At 36.8% G+C, this 15,383-nt stretch overlaps 1 protein-coding gene across 1 annotated transcript; it reads right to left on the bottom strand.

The window, feature by feature from the left end:
• Window positions 1-8,640: 8,640 nt before the first annotated feature.
• On the bottom strand, window positions 8,641-8,991 carry LOC113278929. Its single transcript, XM_026527650.1, has one exon. It carries the CDS (start codon window positions 8,989-8,991, stop codon window positions 8,641-8,643), a length of 351 nt encoding a protein of 116 aa, XP_026383435.1.
• Window positions 8,992-15,383: the final 6,392 nt, after the last annotated feature.

Consider the following 15,383-nt stretch of genomic DNA (forward strand, 5'->3'; position numbering starts at 1 on the left):
CAGGTCCAATATAAGCGATAGCATGCTTTTCTCCCCATACCCGCTTATGACAATTGGCATCTGCACTACCATAGATGGAATATAAAATCCAAGGGTCTTGTCCTCGCACACTAACAACTGCATGTAAGGCCCATCTAGATTAAGAAGTAGCTTCAATGTTAAATTACGCTGAATTTAATAGAAGACAAATGCCACCTGAGAATCCTTGTGGTTCCACACTTATAAAATCAGTATAACCAAGTTGGCTAAGCACCCGAGAAGCCTGGAAGTCCGATAAACGAGTTTCTAAAATAGCAAAAATTTCAGGCTTATGAGTCATGATAAGATCTCTTGCTACAGCAACAAAGGAAGGCCTGCTAGCCTGCAATTCCAAACTATGATTTTCATTCTGAACTGTACAAAATAAGGTTGGGGAGAAATCTTGTTCCCATAGGACCCATTAGGTAGCATGGGGAAGGTCTCCGGTATGAGACCCATGTTCACAAGAGGTGTGAATATTGATTTGAAGATTCTCTGGTTGGTGACATCCAAATACCACCGCGTCAAAAAGTCTATCGCGAATCTCCACAGACCTTTGGGGCCTCTTACTAGGGATGGAGTTTCCACTAGTGGTGTAAGAAGGACCTCGAGCACCTTCCCTTCGTACCAAATCCTTGAAACGTAATCTTTGTCTTCCAGAATTCCATGGATGACCTCGATCGGTGGTAAAATTAGCTGGAATGGCAGATGTCGCAGTGGATGTAAAATCCTGTCGATGTGTTACATTAGAATGGAAAAATCCGGCGGCTGGGGATTGTGTATCAGATTTGGAAGCAAAAGTGAAAGTTATTGTTGAAACCCCTCTATTTCCTACAATAGTTAGTGTGCTTGATATAATTGGTCCCAGTTGTCTACTATCATCATTACTAAATTATCCCCCATCTGTTCCAACTCCTCTTGTGGTCTCCTGACCATCAAGTCCTATACCATCCAAACTTGCTTGGAATGTCTGATCCAATTGTGAGTGAAGACATTGGGGACTGGATCTGTGTTCACCATCCTTAATGTTTGAGGAAGGCAGAGAAATGGGAATGATGAATGGTACTGCAGGATCAACAACTATATTTTTGCCTTTATAAGCTGAGGTGGAAGGTTCTTGAAGATATGTGTCATAAGAGATATCCATTGACTGGTCCAAGGAGGTGGATAGTATGTCATTAGAATAATCACTGCCACCTCGTAGTCCACTAGTGCCGAGTCTGCTGGTTAGAAGGAGATAAAGATTGACCACCTTGACCAGCTGAAGGCCTATGAATGCGCGAAGCCTGAGTGGGTCTGGCTCGTTCTTTCGTGGAATGAGAAACCATGACTGGAGTACGTGAAGCATCCTGAGTAGGGTGAGTACGATGATCATGGTTCAATCTTTCATCATTTGTCTTCATAGTGTTCACATTTCTGTTCCTTCTCCGACGATCAGATACCATCATCCATGACCTATAATATTCTTTCTCGGAACTAGAAACATGGAGTGGAGGAGCCTCATTACTGCAAGGAGTAGTGTCTGAGTCATTTGGAAAATCTGAACATTGACCAATTTTATGAGATATTCTGAATCCAACAGTTTTACCAAAGACTTTACCAATTAAACACCATCTCCATGCTTGGAAGGTACTGTTTTTCATCTACGTACCCAAGTAATAAGGCACATTTTACTAGACCGCGATGCACATTTCCCTTACTTATTTTTTAGGGGCTCATAATAGTGCAGGCACATAGAGAGAAAAAATCTTCATTAGTATATGGCTTTAATGGCTCAGGAGTATTAGTTTAGCTCAAAATCTTCATTACCTATTTTTTTGATAAGTTACCCATTGCCTCCAGTTATTTGAACTCCTCATCTTTTTTCCTTTAATCTAACTCCATAACTTCCCTCATATGTTTTTTAATAAATCTCATAAAGTTTCATTCATAGTTAAACAAAGATTATATGGACTTCAAGAATATCTAATGGCAACTGCAAGATGAAACTTAGCTTATATAAAGACAACTCTCTTTATTGATGTTTAGAAAATCTCTCAAAACTAAACACAAGCTCTAATCTTTCTCATATGATCAACCACAACTTTGGTGATCATATATATATAGAACTATGAATTCCTTTTCCTAGTCCTATTACCTTATTACATGTCTTTCCTTTTCTTAGAACTAGATGACTTCTAATTCCCTTAGGATTACATCAATTTTCCTAATCTTGTCCTAACCAGCTTGTTAGTGACTTCTATGTTGAAGTTTAACCAACATTCTCCCCGTTAAGCTTCAACCTTACCCGTGACATATCTTGTACTCCAATCAATTGTCTCATTTCTTCAAACTTGATCCGAGCTAATGCCTTTGTCAATATATCTGATTTATGCTCAGTTCCTGGTATGTGTTCAACGTTGATGATCTCCTTCTCGATACATTCTCGTATGAAATGATACCTTTTGTGAATGTGTTTCGTCTTCCCATGAAACACTGGATTTTTAGTGAGTGCAATTGCAGACTTATTATCAATCTTGATGAGAACTTTTTCAGGTTCTCTTCCTTTGATTTCACCCAACAGTTCTTGAAGCCATATTGATTGTTTAGCTGCTTCTGTTGCAGCCATAAACTCAGCTTCACAGGATGAGAGGGCTACAATGTCTTGCTTCTGTGAACACCATGTAATAGGTGCTTCTCCTAGATAAAATATATGACCAGTTGTACCTTTTCCATCATCTTGGTCAATATTATGACTGTTGTCAGTATACCCAACAATTCCTTTTGATCCTCCTCGACCATACTTCAATCCACAGCTGATTGTTCCTCTTAGATATCTCAATATCTGCTTTATTACATCACCATGACACTTGCGTGGACTCTGCATATAACGGCTTGCTACTCCCACAGAGAAAGCCAAATCTGGTCTTGTGTGTAATAAGTATCTAAGGCATCCAACATTTATTCTATAACTCGTTGGATCAATCTCTGCTTCTTCTTGTGCCTTTGAAACTTTAAGTCCAAACTCCATTGGTATTTTGGTTGGATTACAAGTTTCAAGTCCTGCTTCTTTCAGAATTATCCTTGCATAAGCTTCTTGTTTAATCTGAATCCCATCTACTCCTTGATGGACTTCTATGCCAAGGTAATAAGTGAGTTTTCCAAGGTCTGACATCTCAAACTTTGATGACATTTCTCTCTTGAACTCATTGATCACCTTAAGGGAGTTGCCAGTCAAAAATAGATCATCTACATAGACTGCAATCACAAGAAGCGTTCCCTTTTCTTCTCTTATGTATACTGATGTTTCTTTAGAGCACTTAACAAATCTGATTTCTCTTAAGATTTGATCTAACTTTGTATTCCAGGATCGAGGAGCTTGTCTTAGACCATATAGAGCTTTTGATAACTTATAAACTTTATGCTCTTGTCCTTTTACTTCAAAACCTTCTGGTTGTTCAACATACACATCTTCTCGCAATTCACCATGTAAGAATGTTGTCTTAACGTCTAAGTGGTGAATTTCCCATGAGTTTGATGCTTCTTCTGCTATTAAGAGACGAATTATCTCTAGTCTAGCAACTGGTGCGAAAACTTCATCAAAGTCTATGCCTGATTCTTGAACGTATCCCTTAGCTACAAGTCTTGCCTTATATTTGTTAGTAGTTCCATCAGCATTTCTTTTAACCTTGAAGATCCACTTAAGACTAATCACTTTTACCCCACCTGGCTTATCAACTAGAAACCAAGTCTTGTTTCTGTTGATTGAAATAATTTCTTCTCTACATGCTTGTGTCCATTTAGTCGAGACCTTTGCTTCCTGAAAATTCCTTGGTTCATCATTAACAGAAAGTAGCATAATCTCACATTCTTCTGCAGCTTGAAGAACATAATCCTCCAGATATTGTGGCTTTTGTATCTGTCTTGTTGATTTTCGCAGTGGAATGGGTTGAGTTATTTCATCGATCTCTTCTTCTTCTTCTTCTTCTACTTCTTCGTTATTCTCAGTGTTTTCATTATTCTCTTCTTCTTCTTGATTAACATCATTGTTTCCATTGGTATTGATGATTATGGGTCCTTCGCCTTCATCAATTACTTGACCCCATATCATGTGAAACATTCCTGGATCCCTACTTGGTCCATCATTAGTTTCTTTCCAGTTCCAGTTTGCTTTTTCATCGAATACCACATCTCGACTCACTATCACTCTTTTCGTTGTTGGATTGAATAATCTGAAGCTTTGGATCCAGGCTCAATTCCTAGATTCACAAGAGTCTGAGATCGATCATCCAGTTTCTTAAGAGTTGCAGAATAAACTTTTGCGTATGCTTTGCAACCAAACACTCTTAAATGATCTATGTTTGGTTTTCTCTTTCGCAAACTTTCATATGGAGTCATGTTTTTCAGAGCTTTCGTAGGTATCCTGTTTATTAGGTATGTGGAGTGTCGTACAGCTTCTCCCCATAGATAATTAGGTACCTGCATAGTCTTTAAATAACTTCTTGTCATCTCCATTAGAGTCCTGTTTCTCCTCTCCACCACTCCGTTTTTTTGTGGTAGCCCTCGAACCATCTTGTTCTGAGACATAGTTTTTAAGGTTCTGAAACTTATGTGTCCTAATCTTGCATGCCACTTCCATGTATGATCTTCCAGTCTCATATTCAGACACAATGACCTTCCAATCATGAGACTTATCTTGTAGAGTCTATTCTGTGAGCGTGAGACTCTAACTAAAAGTCTTCCACTTGGGTCATGAACTATTAGATAATCTTGTCGCATTCTAACATCACATCCAACTTCTGTAGCTTGTCCTAAACTTAGAATGTTGCTTTGTAAGTTTGGGATGAAGTAGATGTTTGTGACAAGCTTCTGTTCTCCGGTCTTGCTATGAAATAGAATTGATCCTTTCCCTTCAATTTCTACAGAAGATCCATCCCCAAACTTCACTTGTCCTTTGATTTTCTCATTGAGTTCAGAAAAGTAGTGTCTCTTACCAGTCATGTGATTGATGGCTCCATTATCTAAATACCAGATTCCTTCTTCTCCATCCTTTGATTCGTAGTTCTTTGGTATTAGTTTCTCTTCGTTTAAGAATACAACTTCGTGCATGAAAAGAGTTGTATCTGCTTCCCTTGTTTCATTCTTGTTTGTTTCTTCCATCTTTTGTATTCTTTCAGGGCATACAGAGGAGAAGTGTCCTGGTTTATCACATCTGTAACAAATAATGTTTGATCTATCCTTCTTTTCTTTTCCTTGGTTTTGATCATTCTGACTTGTTGTTATATCTTGTGAGTTAAACCTTCCTCCCCTTCCTCGGCCTCTGTTTACTCTACCACCTCTTCCACGACCTCTTCCCTTGTCGCAGAGTTTTGTTGGTAAGAGTTTGTGTACAAGAGTTTTCCTTGAGTTTCTCCATTGTTTTCTTCATCAAGGATTCTCTCTTTATATGCTTTCAATCTTCCAATTATATCTTCATAGCTAGTTTTCTTTAAATCTAAGACTTGTTCGAGAGAAGCTATGATATGAATATACTTGGATCTTGGTAAACTATTGAGAAACTTCTTTACCAGTTTATCTTCATCAATGGATTGTCCAAGTGACGCAGCTTTTGAGGCTATCCTGATAGCTTTCCTGCAAAGCTATCAATAGTATCAGTGTCTTTCATCTTCACTCTTTCAAATTCAGACATTAAGGTTTGCAGACGGGCTTCTTTAACTCGATCAGCTTCGAGATTACGTGCCTTTATTGCATCCCAAATTTTCTTTGAAGTTTCATGTTCACCAACTTGTAGAACAAGACATTTTGGTATTCCTTGAAAGAGTAATCCAATGGCAACATTGTTTTTGTCTGGGTCCAATGTACCAGGATCAATTGTTTCCCAAACTTTGTAGATTTTCATTAGTACCTTCATTCTCATGGCCCATACTGTGTAGTTTGTGGCGTTGAGGATTGGAACTTGTATTGATGGTGGCATGAACTGTTTTGCACCCACAATGGTGGTTTCGTTTTCCATGGCTCAGAAACAAGCTCTGATACCAATTAATGGCAACTGCAAGATGAAACTTAGCTTATATAAAGACAACTCTCTTTATTGATGTTTAGAAAATCTCTCAAAACTAAACACAAGCTCTAATCTTGCTCATATGATCAACCACAACTTTGGTGACCATATATATATAGAACTATGAATTCCTTTTCCTAGTCTTATTACCTTATTACATGTCTTTCCTTTTCTTAGAACTAGATGACTTCTAATTCCCTTAGGATTACATCAATTTTCCTAATCTTGTCCTAACCAGCTTGTTAGTGACTTCTATGTTGAAGTTTAACCAACAATATCAAGATAAAAGTTCAAAATACAATTAAAAGGTACTAAGGCCGGTTCCTGTGGGTGTGGCAAATCTATTGATTTTCCAGTTTTGCACCCACTATGGAGATGGAAAACAAGCAAACTGGCCTGATTAAGTGGAAAATTTGGCACTTATCCAGGCCAGGTCAACTTTCTACTGAGAAGTCAAGTCTCGACCGCTCGGTCAACACTACACTGTCCGGTTTTGTTTACACCGTTAGCGGATTTTATAAGACCGATCGGTCTACTCTACACCACTGCGTAGAATCTGATCCAACGACCATATATCTTCACCCCAATAAATACCAAATTCCTTTTCCATTTTAACTCACACCTTCTCTTCTCTACTCTTCACATTTGTTAATCTAAAACAAATTTCATCATCCAACTCTTTCATTCACTCGTATTGTGTAGTTTCTTTAATATGTCTCAATCTAATACTCAATCTAATAAACATAAGAAGATTAGGGGTCCAAAATTTATCGTAGCCGAAGATGAAAGCATTTGCAGAAACTATGTGTTCTTTACACAAGATAGTATCGATAGTGCCGAACAACAATCTACCAAGTTGTGGGATAACATATTTGCTAAATTTCGTGAAGAAACTATGAACATCAACGACCGTGATGCAAATGGACTGTCTGGTCGCTTCGTTATGATCAACGCCCAAGTTGCCTTGTATTTTGCTGCTATAATGCAAGTTGCTCGTGCTCGAGCAAGCGGTCTTGTCAATATTGATGTCGCACGAAAGTGTCGAACTGATTGGCACCACAAACATGAGAAAAATTTTGGTTATGAAAGTTGTTATCATATTTTGAAAGTGTTGCTTAAATATAATTCAGAAGTGTTAGCAAACATGCAGAATATACCTGCAAGTTCACCATACACTTCTCCACCTTCAACGCCAGCTTCACAACCATCTCAATCATCTCATCCCCCTTCGGAGAATCCATTTTATTCTCCAGAAACCACAACAAACAACAATTCCAACTTGAATGTCAATGCTGCGATTAAGAGAAAAATATTAGGAAGAAACTCTACAAGAGCTGCGAGAAAAGATGCCCAAGAAGGAGAAGCAAGTGAAGGTGTTTTGGATACTTTGATAGAGCATCAGAAGACCGTCGAAAAACAAAGAGTTGTAGACCGGCAATTCTTGACTAGGGAGATGAAAAAACATCGACAAACTCAAGAGAAATTTGTTTCAAACTTTGACAAGAATAAGATTCTAAATGCAAACACCCCAACAATGAATATCAGACAATTGATGGTATGGGAGATGGAGATGGAAATGGACAGGTTAGCAGAGGAGTTGGAAGAAAAACAAAATAAGAGAAATTTGGGAAAATAATTTGGAGTTCAAGCTGAAGATGAGGATGATGAAGACCACAATGAAGTAGTGCCACTTAATTAATTAATTAATGTATCGGCTTTAATTTTAATGAAGATGTAGTAGTTTGGTTATGGTGAGAGAAATTGTTCTAGTTTTTTCATTACATTAAGACTTAAACTTGACAACATCCATGAAAACTAAACTTAAGATTATAACTTCCTCTTAAGCCTAGAAAAAAACTTAAGCCTAACATCCCATACGAGTTATAAGAAACTCCTTAAGAATTTGGTAATGCGCTTCGCATTAAAAAAAAATCCTTTCCATCTTCGCCACTCGTCTCGAGTTCGTATTCCCAATTCAGCATTGGTGTCACCTCCAAGACAATATCAAGTGACAATCCTTTTCATAGCTATAAAATCCACAAGATCTTTTTTGATAGTCATGAATCGGCAAAACAAAGAAGCACGATCCCCGTTATGAGGATTACTTGTCTCTGTGCAGAAGGCATCATGAATTTTACCCAAATAACTCATACTAGGTAAACCGTTCAGCCGTCGTTCTTCACCTCTCTTCGGGTAGTATATTACACAGTTTCTATAAAGAGATAAATCTTCATCTTCAGTAAATCTAGGATCATCCATAAATTACCCAGAAAGTAGAGAAGTTTTTGTAGAGAAGTGAAGGTGTGATTTTGAAGTGGATGAAATGGAAGTTTTTAAGTGAAGGTGTGATTTTGAAATGGATGAAGTGAATGTATATTTATAAGTATTGTTGGCGATTGAGTCTAGACCGCTAGCGATTCAGTCTAGACCGCTACTTTTAATGAAAACCGTTTAAAAAAAATTAAACCTAAACAGCTTCAAAACAAAACTATGAAACAACAAATGAAACTTAAACAATTAAACAACTTCAAAAAAAAACTATGAAATAACAAATGAAACTTAAACAACTAAACTTGACAACACTACTCAATTCGTCCTCCATCTCTTCCAAACTCAGCCCACATATTCGCTATGAGATCTTCCCTTAACCTGTTATACAGAGTTGTCTTCTCAATATGACTAGTCATTTGCGCATAATTCCTTGCAGGTAATCCTCTTGCTGGTAGAATCTCAGGCCTTAAGTCTTCATCTTGATGGTTAATCCAATTCTTATTACGATGAGTTTCCTGAATTACCATGTTATACATAATGATGCAAGTCAGCATAGTCTTATGCATTTCACGAGCACTTAGACCACGATAAGGCCCACAAATGATGGTGAACTTCCGCTTCATAATTCCAAAAGGTCGTTCCACATCCTTTCTCAATTCCATTTGTTTACTATTGAATATGAGTATGAACGACCCATTTCACCGACAGGTGGCTGACGGTAACATTGAACTATAGTTGACCATTTTGGATAAATTCCATCTGCAAGATAATAAGTATAATGATTCCCGCTGATAGTGAAATTTACCTAAGGACAAATTTCATACTTTAAATCTTCAAACAAAGGCGATTTGTGTAAAATATTTATATAGTTCTGAGATCCCGGGAGACCAAAAAAAGCGTGCCATATCCAACAATCATAAGAAGCAGCAGCCTCAAGGATAATCGTTGGTTTTGCGTAGTGACCTTTATATTGACCGGCCCAATAGGTAGGGCATCCGGTCCATACCCAATGCATGCAGTCAAGACTACCCAGCATTCTAGGAAATCCCCTTTCCCGATTTTTCTTTAATATTTCTCTAACATCCACGTCAGTTGGTTTTCGTAAATAGGTTGGACCAAAATGATTAATCATTGTTTCGCAAAACAACGAAGGCATACAACTTACTTTGGTCAAGCTCATCAAAGGTATCTTCTTCATCCATACGAAGGTTTTCTCATTTAGAAAATAGGTTTTAAAGCCTAGCTTCCTTTTTAGAGGAATTTCCTTCAAATATGACATTAAGAATATCCCAAGCCTCCTTTGATGTTTTACACGTGTGTTAGAGCATAACTCGGTTAAACCCACCAAGCGTTGGTATGTCAAGTTTGGTTGTCATATTTTAGTGAATCAAAAATCAATTAAAGAGTCGCTTGATTATATACTAGAGACAACTTTGTATAGGTTATGCTATAAAGATTAGGATTATGAGACATACAAGTATTACTCGAATACTTGAAGAATGTGAAGAAGTAACAAGCTACATCGACGACATCATCCTTCCTCTTGAGGGTAGTAATATTGTGACTTGAACTGTTTTATTCCTAACGTATCTTTCAAGTCGTGCTAAATTGAAAACACAACTGCGAAGATGTGAATGATTATACTCTAGTAGACATACTGTTAAGGAATTAGAATACGAAGTGAAAAAGTGGAGGTACAACAACCACACCCAATATTTCGCTTAGCAATATGTATGGACAAATTCCAATATACTTTCTAGAGAATTAACTAGACAGTCTGACTCAATCTAGATAAAAGTATATCAAAGAGTTTATATCTCAATCTCTCGATTTGATATATACTCAAGCAAATAGAAATCTGTGAGTCTTTATCAAATAAAAGAGAGATAACTTGGATTGTACCAAAGACCAATATCCAAGTCTCAATCAATTTAAATCAACAACCAAGAGGTCGGATATTCTAATTGATTGAACAACGCACAACCTGTGATATTTCAATTATATAACAAAATACAATGGGGAAAATAAATAACACAGACACCAAAATTTTGTTAACGAGGAAACCGCAAATGCAGAAAAACCCGGGACCTAGTCCAGATTGAACACACACTGTATTAAACCGCTACAGACATTAGGCTACTCCAAATTAACTTCGGTCTGGACTGTAGTTGAACCCCAATCAATCTCACATTGATCCAAGATACAGTTATGCTCCTACGTCTCTGATCCTAACAGGATGCTACGTACTTGATTCCCTTAGATGATCTCACCCACAACTAAGAGTTGCTACGACCCAAAGTCGAAGACTTTAATAAACAAATCTGTATCACACAGAAAAGTCTACGGTAATAGATAAATCCGTCTCCCACGAATATACCTACGAGTTTTGTTCCGTCTTTTGATAAATCAAGGTGAACAGGAACCAATTGATAAACCGGACTTATATTCTCGAAGAACATCCTAGTATTATCAATTACCTCACAATAATCTTAATCGATGCAGCGAAAAAAGATATTGTGGAATCACAAACGATGAGACGAAGTGTTTATGATTAATTTTATATCTTGCCTATCGGAGATATCAATCTCAAGCCAATTGTACTCGTACGATAGAAACATCAAGATCAGATCACACAACTACAAGAAAGTAGTATCTGTCTGGCTTCACAATCCCAATGAAGTCTTTAAGTCGTTAACCTGGTTTAGAAGAAGAAACCAAAGGTTAAAGGAGAATCGACTCTATCTTAGCACAACTAGCATCACGCAGAAGGTGTGGGGATTAGGTTTCCCAGTTGATAGAGTTCTCCCTTATATAGTCTTTCAAATCAGGGTTTGCAATCAATGTTAGCTTGGTAACAAAGCATTCAATATTCACCGTTAGATGAAAGACTAATTAGATTCAATCTAATATCTTTCAACCGTTAGATCGAAAACTAGCTTGTTATACACAAATGAAATGCACGTTTCTAGGCTTGTGTAACCGTACCCAAACTTGTACATTTTTCGGTTCAACAATAGTCAACCAAATGGTTAGCCATATGATCACTTTCATATCAACCATATTCTTCTTCACCATAACTAGTTGACTCAAATGAACTAGTTAGAGATTTTTTCAATTGCAAGGAAATCTTATGTAACTACATAAGACACAATCGAAGCAAAAACGATTTGATTCACTCGAATCGGTTCATGAACTATATAGCCACGGTTTGAAATTTGCATTCCTTAGTTTATATAAGAATAAGTTCACAAACATCGTTTTTAGATATAACCTACTCAAGTTCGCGGACTGGGTTCGCGAACTTAAGTTACCGGACGGAGTTCACAAACTCCAGCAGAACTTCTCAGGTCGAGAACTTCCGCCAGTTCGCGGACTGAGTTCGCGCCACCATTCCGGTTCTCTTGATCAACAAAGTTCGCAAACTTCGGTTCAAGGAATAAGGACTTATACATATATGTGTTTCCACAACAATGCTTATATCCTCCAATGGTTATATAATCTAAACTCTCATTTCAATCATTGAAACATTCTTAGAGAACGTTGATATTCTATAATTGTTATTCACAAACTATTTTTCGTCAAGGTAAGCAATTTTCAAAGTGATTGAAACTTGTCATGACTTTCGTCACTAGGTAAAGATGAACTTGTCTAAAAAGAAAGCTTGCCAATACATATTTCGAGAAATAGATAGGCGAGATAAACTCGGCTCTAAATAGCAAATATGTATAATCTAAGTCTATATAGCAAAACGAATTTTGTCTCAAGATATGAGATAAATAGACTTTTGAGTGATAGATAAATTCAAGTCTCCATATACCTTTTAGTCGATGAAGATCCACCGGTTCCTTGAGTAGTCCTTCGTCTTGTATGATGATTTCCATGGAGTTCTTGAGCTCAACTACACTTTTTATCCTAGTCCGAGACCTTAGCTATAGTATACTAGAAATCAAGACTTATAGTATGTAGTTCACACTACAAATACATATGGTTTTCGGATTATTATGTAAGGGGGAGTAGTTTCCATGTGAGATGGAATATTGACTAAGGGGGAGTGATACATATCACCATAGTATTGTTGTTGAAGTTGTGATACAATTGAACTTTGATGTTGTGTAATGATACTATGACACTGTATAACAATGATTGAGAACTCTTGTTTTCTCGTTGTTGTTATAGCTATGGATTTTCAACAACGATGATGCTGAACTTACAACCTTTGGGATCATTGGAGTACTTGGAAGTGACGAAGATTTCAAGTAATGTTGAAGATTAGACATGTGGAATGGGAGCTACAAAAGTTTATTTATTTATTTTTTGTATTCCATATATATTGATAGTTTTGATCACTAACATTGACAAACATGCTTGAGATAGCAACGCATGCGAGTTCGACCGAGCAATGCTCTAACAATCTCCCCCTTTGTCAATTTTAGTGAAAAAACTATCAATACATATGGAATACAAAAAATAAATAAACTAACTTTTGTGGCTCCTATTCCACATGTCTAATCTTCAACATTACTTGAAATCTTCGTCACTTCCAAGTACTCCAATGATCCCAAAGGTTGTAAGTTCTGCATCATCGTTGTTGAAAATCCATAGCTATAACAACAATGAGAAAACAAGAGTTCTCAATCATTGTTATACAGTGTCAAAGTATCATTACACGACGTCAAAGTTCAATTGTATTACAACTTCAACAACAATACTATGGTGATATGTATCACTCCCCCTTAGTCAATACTCCATCTCACATGGAAACCACCCCCCCTTACATAATGATCCGAAAACCATATGTATTTGTAGTGTGAACTACATATTAATTCTCCCCCTTTTTGTCAATAAAATTGGCAAAGGTACAAGAACGGGATCCTAATGAAATTTCCGAAAGAGACATTTCTTGACCAAAAGAAAGCACAATATCAACTTATTTAGATGCAATCATAAAGCCGAAGCTAAATGCATTCATCTAGGAGTTTATAAAGATACAAGATAACCCCTATAATATTCCACAGCCGCACTCCCCACAAAGATTTGGCAATTAAGCACAAGTTGAATTAAGAACTCTCCCCCATAAAATGTCATTCCCGAAAGAACAACAAGAGCGACCTTAATTTCGAAAGAAAATAAGGATTTCTTTGGACATAACAAATCACATACAAGTATGAATTTGAATCCAAAATACTCAATTAAATTAACCACAAGAGAACCCATGATTAATTTAATCGAAAAATGCTCAACATAAGTGAACTTATGGAGACTCAAAAATATGCAATTAGATTAATCACAAGAGAACCCATAATTAATCTAATCGAAATACACAACCAAACTAATCACAAAAGTAATCAATTTAATTGGTCATGCTCATCATAAGAAAACTTACGGAGCAACAACTAAATAACCAAACAAGATGATTAATTTAGTTGAAAATGCTCGACATAAAGTACCTCACGGAACAACAACTAAGCTAATCATAAAAATAATCAACTTGGCCGTTATAGTGCTCAACATAAGACACTTTACGGAGCCTCACAGTAATACATAAAATATGGATCAGGGAAGATCAATACTGCGGAATACACAAGGATTCATTCTATTTTCCATCACTATTAGCATAACGATGTTCAATAGACATAATCCTTGCAAACAAAAGATTTTAACCTATCTTTCATCAATAATTGACATAATACGCTTAACTTTTGTATTTGTCAAAAGTCTATTCATTCTTTTATCAATACATGCATATCAACATACGAAAGACTTTACTTTTGACAAGGTATGGGACAATTATAGTTCACGGACGCAAACACACATATCCCATAACAATTTTGCAATAAAACCATAAAGATTAATACTGCAAAAATCATCTTCCAAACAAATTTAGAATTTAAACCAATAAATCTAAAAACATGATGATGAAAACGTTGGACATAGCTATGTGTAATCACAATAATGGCTATTCCAAACTCTAGTTATTCTTCTAACAAAAACAAGAAAATAGAAGATTTACTAGACAATAAGATCATATTTTACTCATTGTCTTCCTCATCGGAAATACTCCAAGATGCTTGAATTGTTTTCAACTCTTCCTTGAGCTCGGGAAACTTAGTTGCAACCAAGACAATTGTTCTTGTACGCACTTCACCCTTGAATCGACCTTACACATGCTCTTGTGAATTTTTTGAAGAAGGCTCAAGGTGGTAGGATCACAATCGTTAAGTGAAGCATCTCTTTGTCTTTCGCACACATTCTCTCTTATGCGTCTGAAGGTACAGGGACGAACTGGTTTGGGAACCCCGAGAGAGTTGCCAATTGGATCAAAACCACGATCACGGCAAATTTGACCAACCAAGCAAGGGTAACCTAACATCTTGATGGGTGAAGTCATCGAAGTCATTTGAAAGATGATAAAACCACAAATATCGAGACTTTGAACACCCGATTCAAGGAAATAGACCAATTACGAAAACTCATGACTCCACCAAGAATTCTCAATTGTGGAGGGACAAAGATTCGAGATACCAATTTTTCCAAATGCCGTCAACGCAATACTAAGATCATTAGTAGGAAACTTTCCTTGATTCCAAGGTACCTTCTTGCCACAAAGCCCAATAGAGATTTCATCACATGATGGACATTCATCACTTGGTCTAGGAAGACGCACGTTTCCCAATGAAATGTTGGCAATCTTTGAAATTAATTCTCTATCAACAAGAAATCTTTTTCTATTTATCATGGATTTGAATTCTTATTAAGATCAACATCATGAATGTTGGCATAGAAAATTCTTGTGAGAGAATCAAATCCTTGACCATGACCATCAAAGATATTTTCAAGCTTGAATTTTTTGAAGCAAGCTAAATCCTCTTCGTGCCCACTAGAGAGATCCAATTTCTTTTCTAGGATAAAACCTTTAGATGAAATCTTTTTAAAAATTCTAGCACAAGAATCATCCACAAACCTAATCCTAAGAGAATTTTGGTCACAAGGAGAATCCATGCTAGAGGTATTTGAGATTTAGGAGCTTCTTTTTGAGCCCTTAGAATTCATCATG

This window comes from Papaver somniferum, chromosome 5 (assembly GCF_003573695.1).
Source record: "Papaver somniferum cultivar HN1 chromosome 5, ASM357369v1, whole genome shotgun sequence".
In the NCBI taxonomy this organism is placed as follows: domain Eukaryota; kingdom Viridiplantae; phylum Streptophyta; class Magnoliopsida; order Ranunculales; family Papaveraceae; genus Papaver; species Papaver somniferum.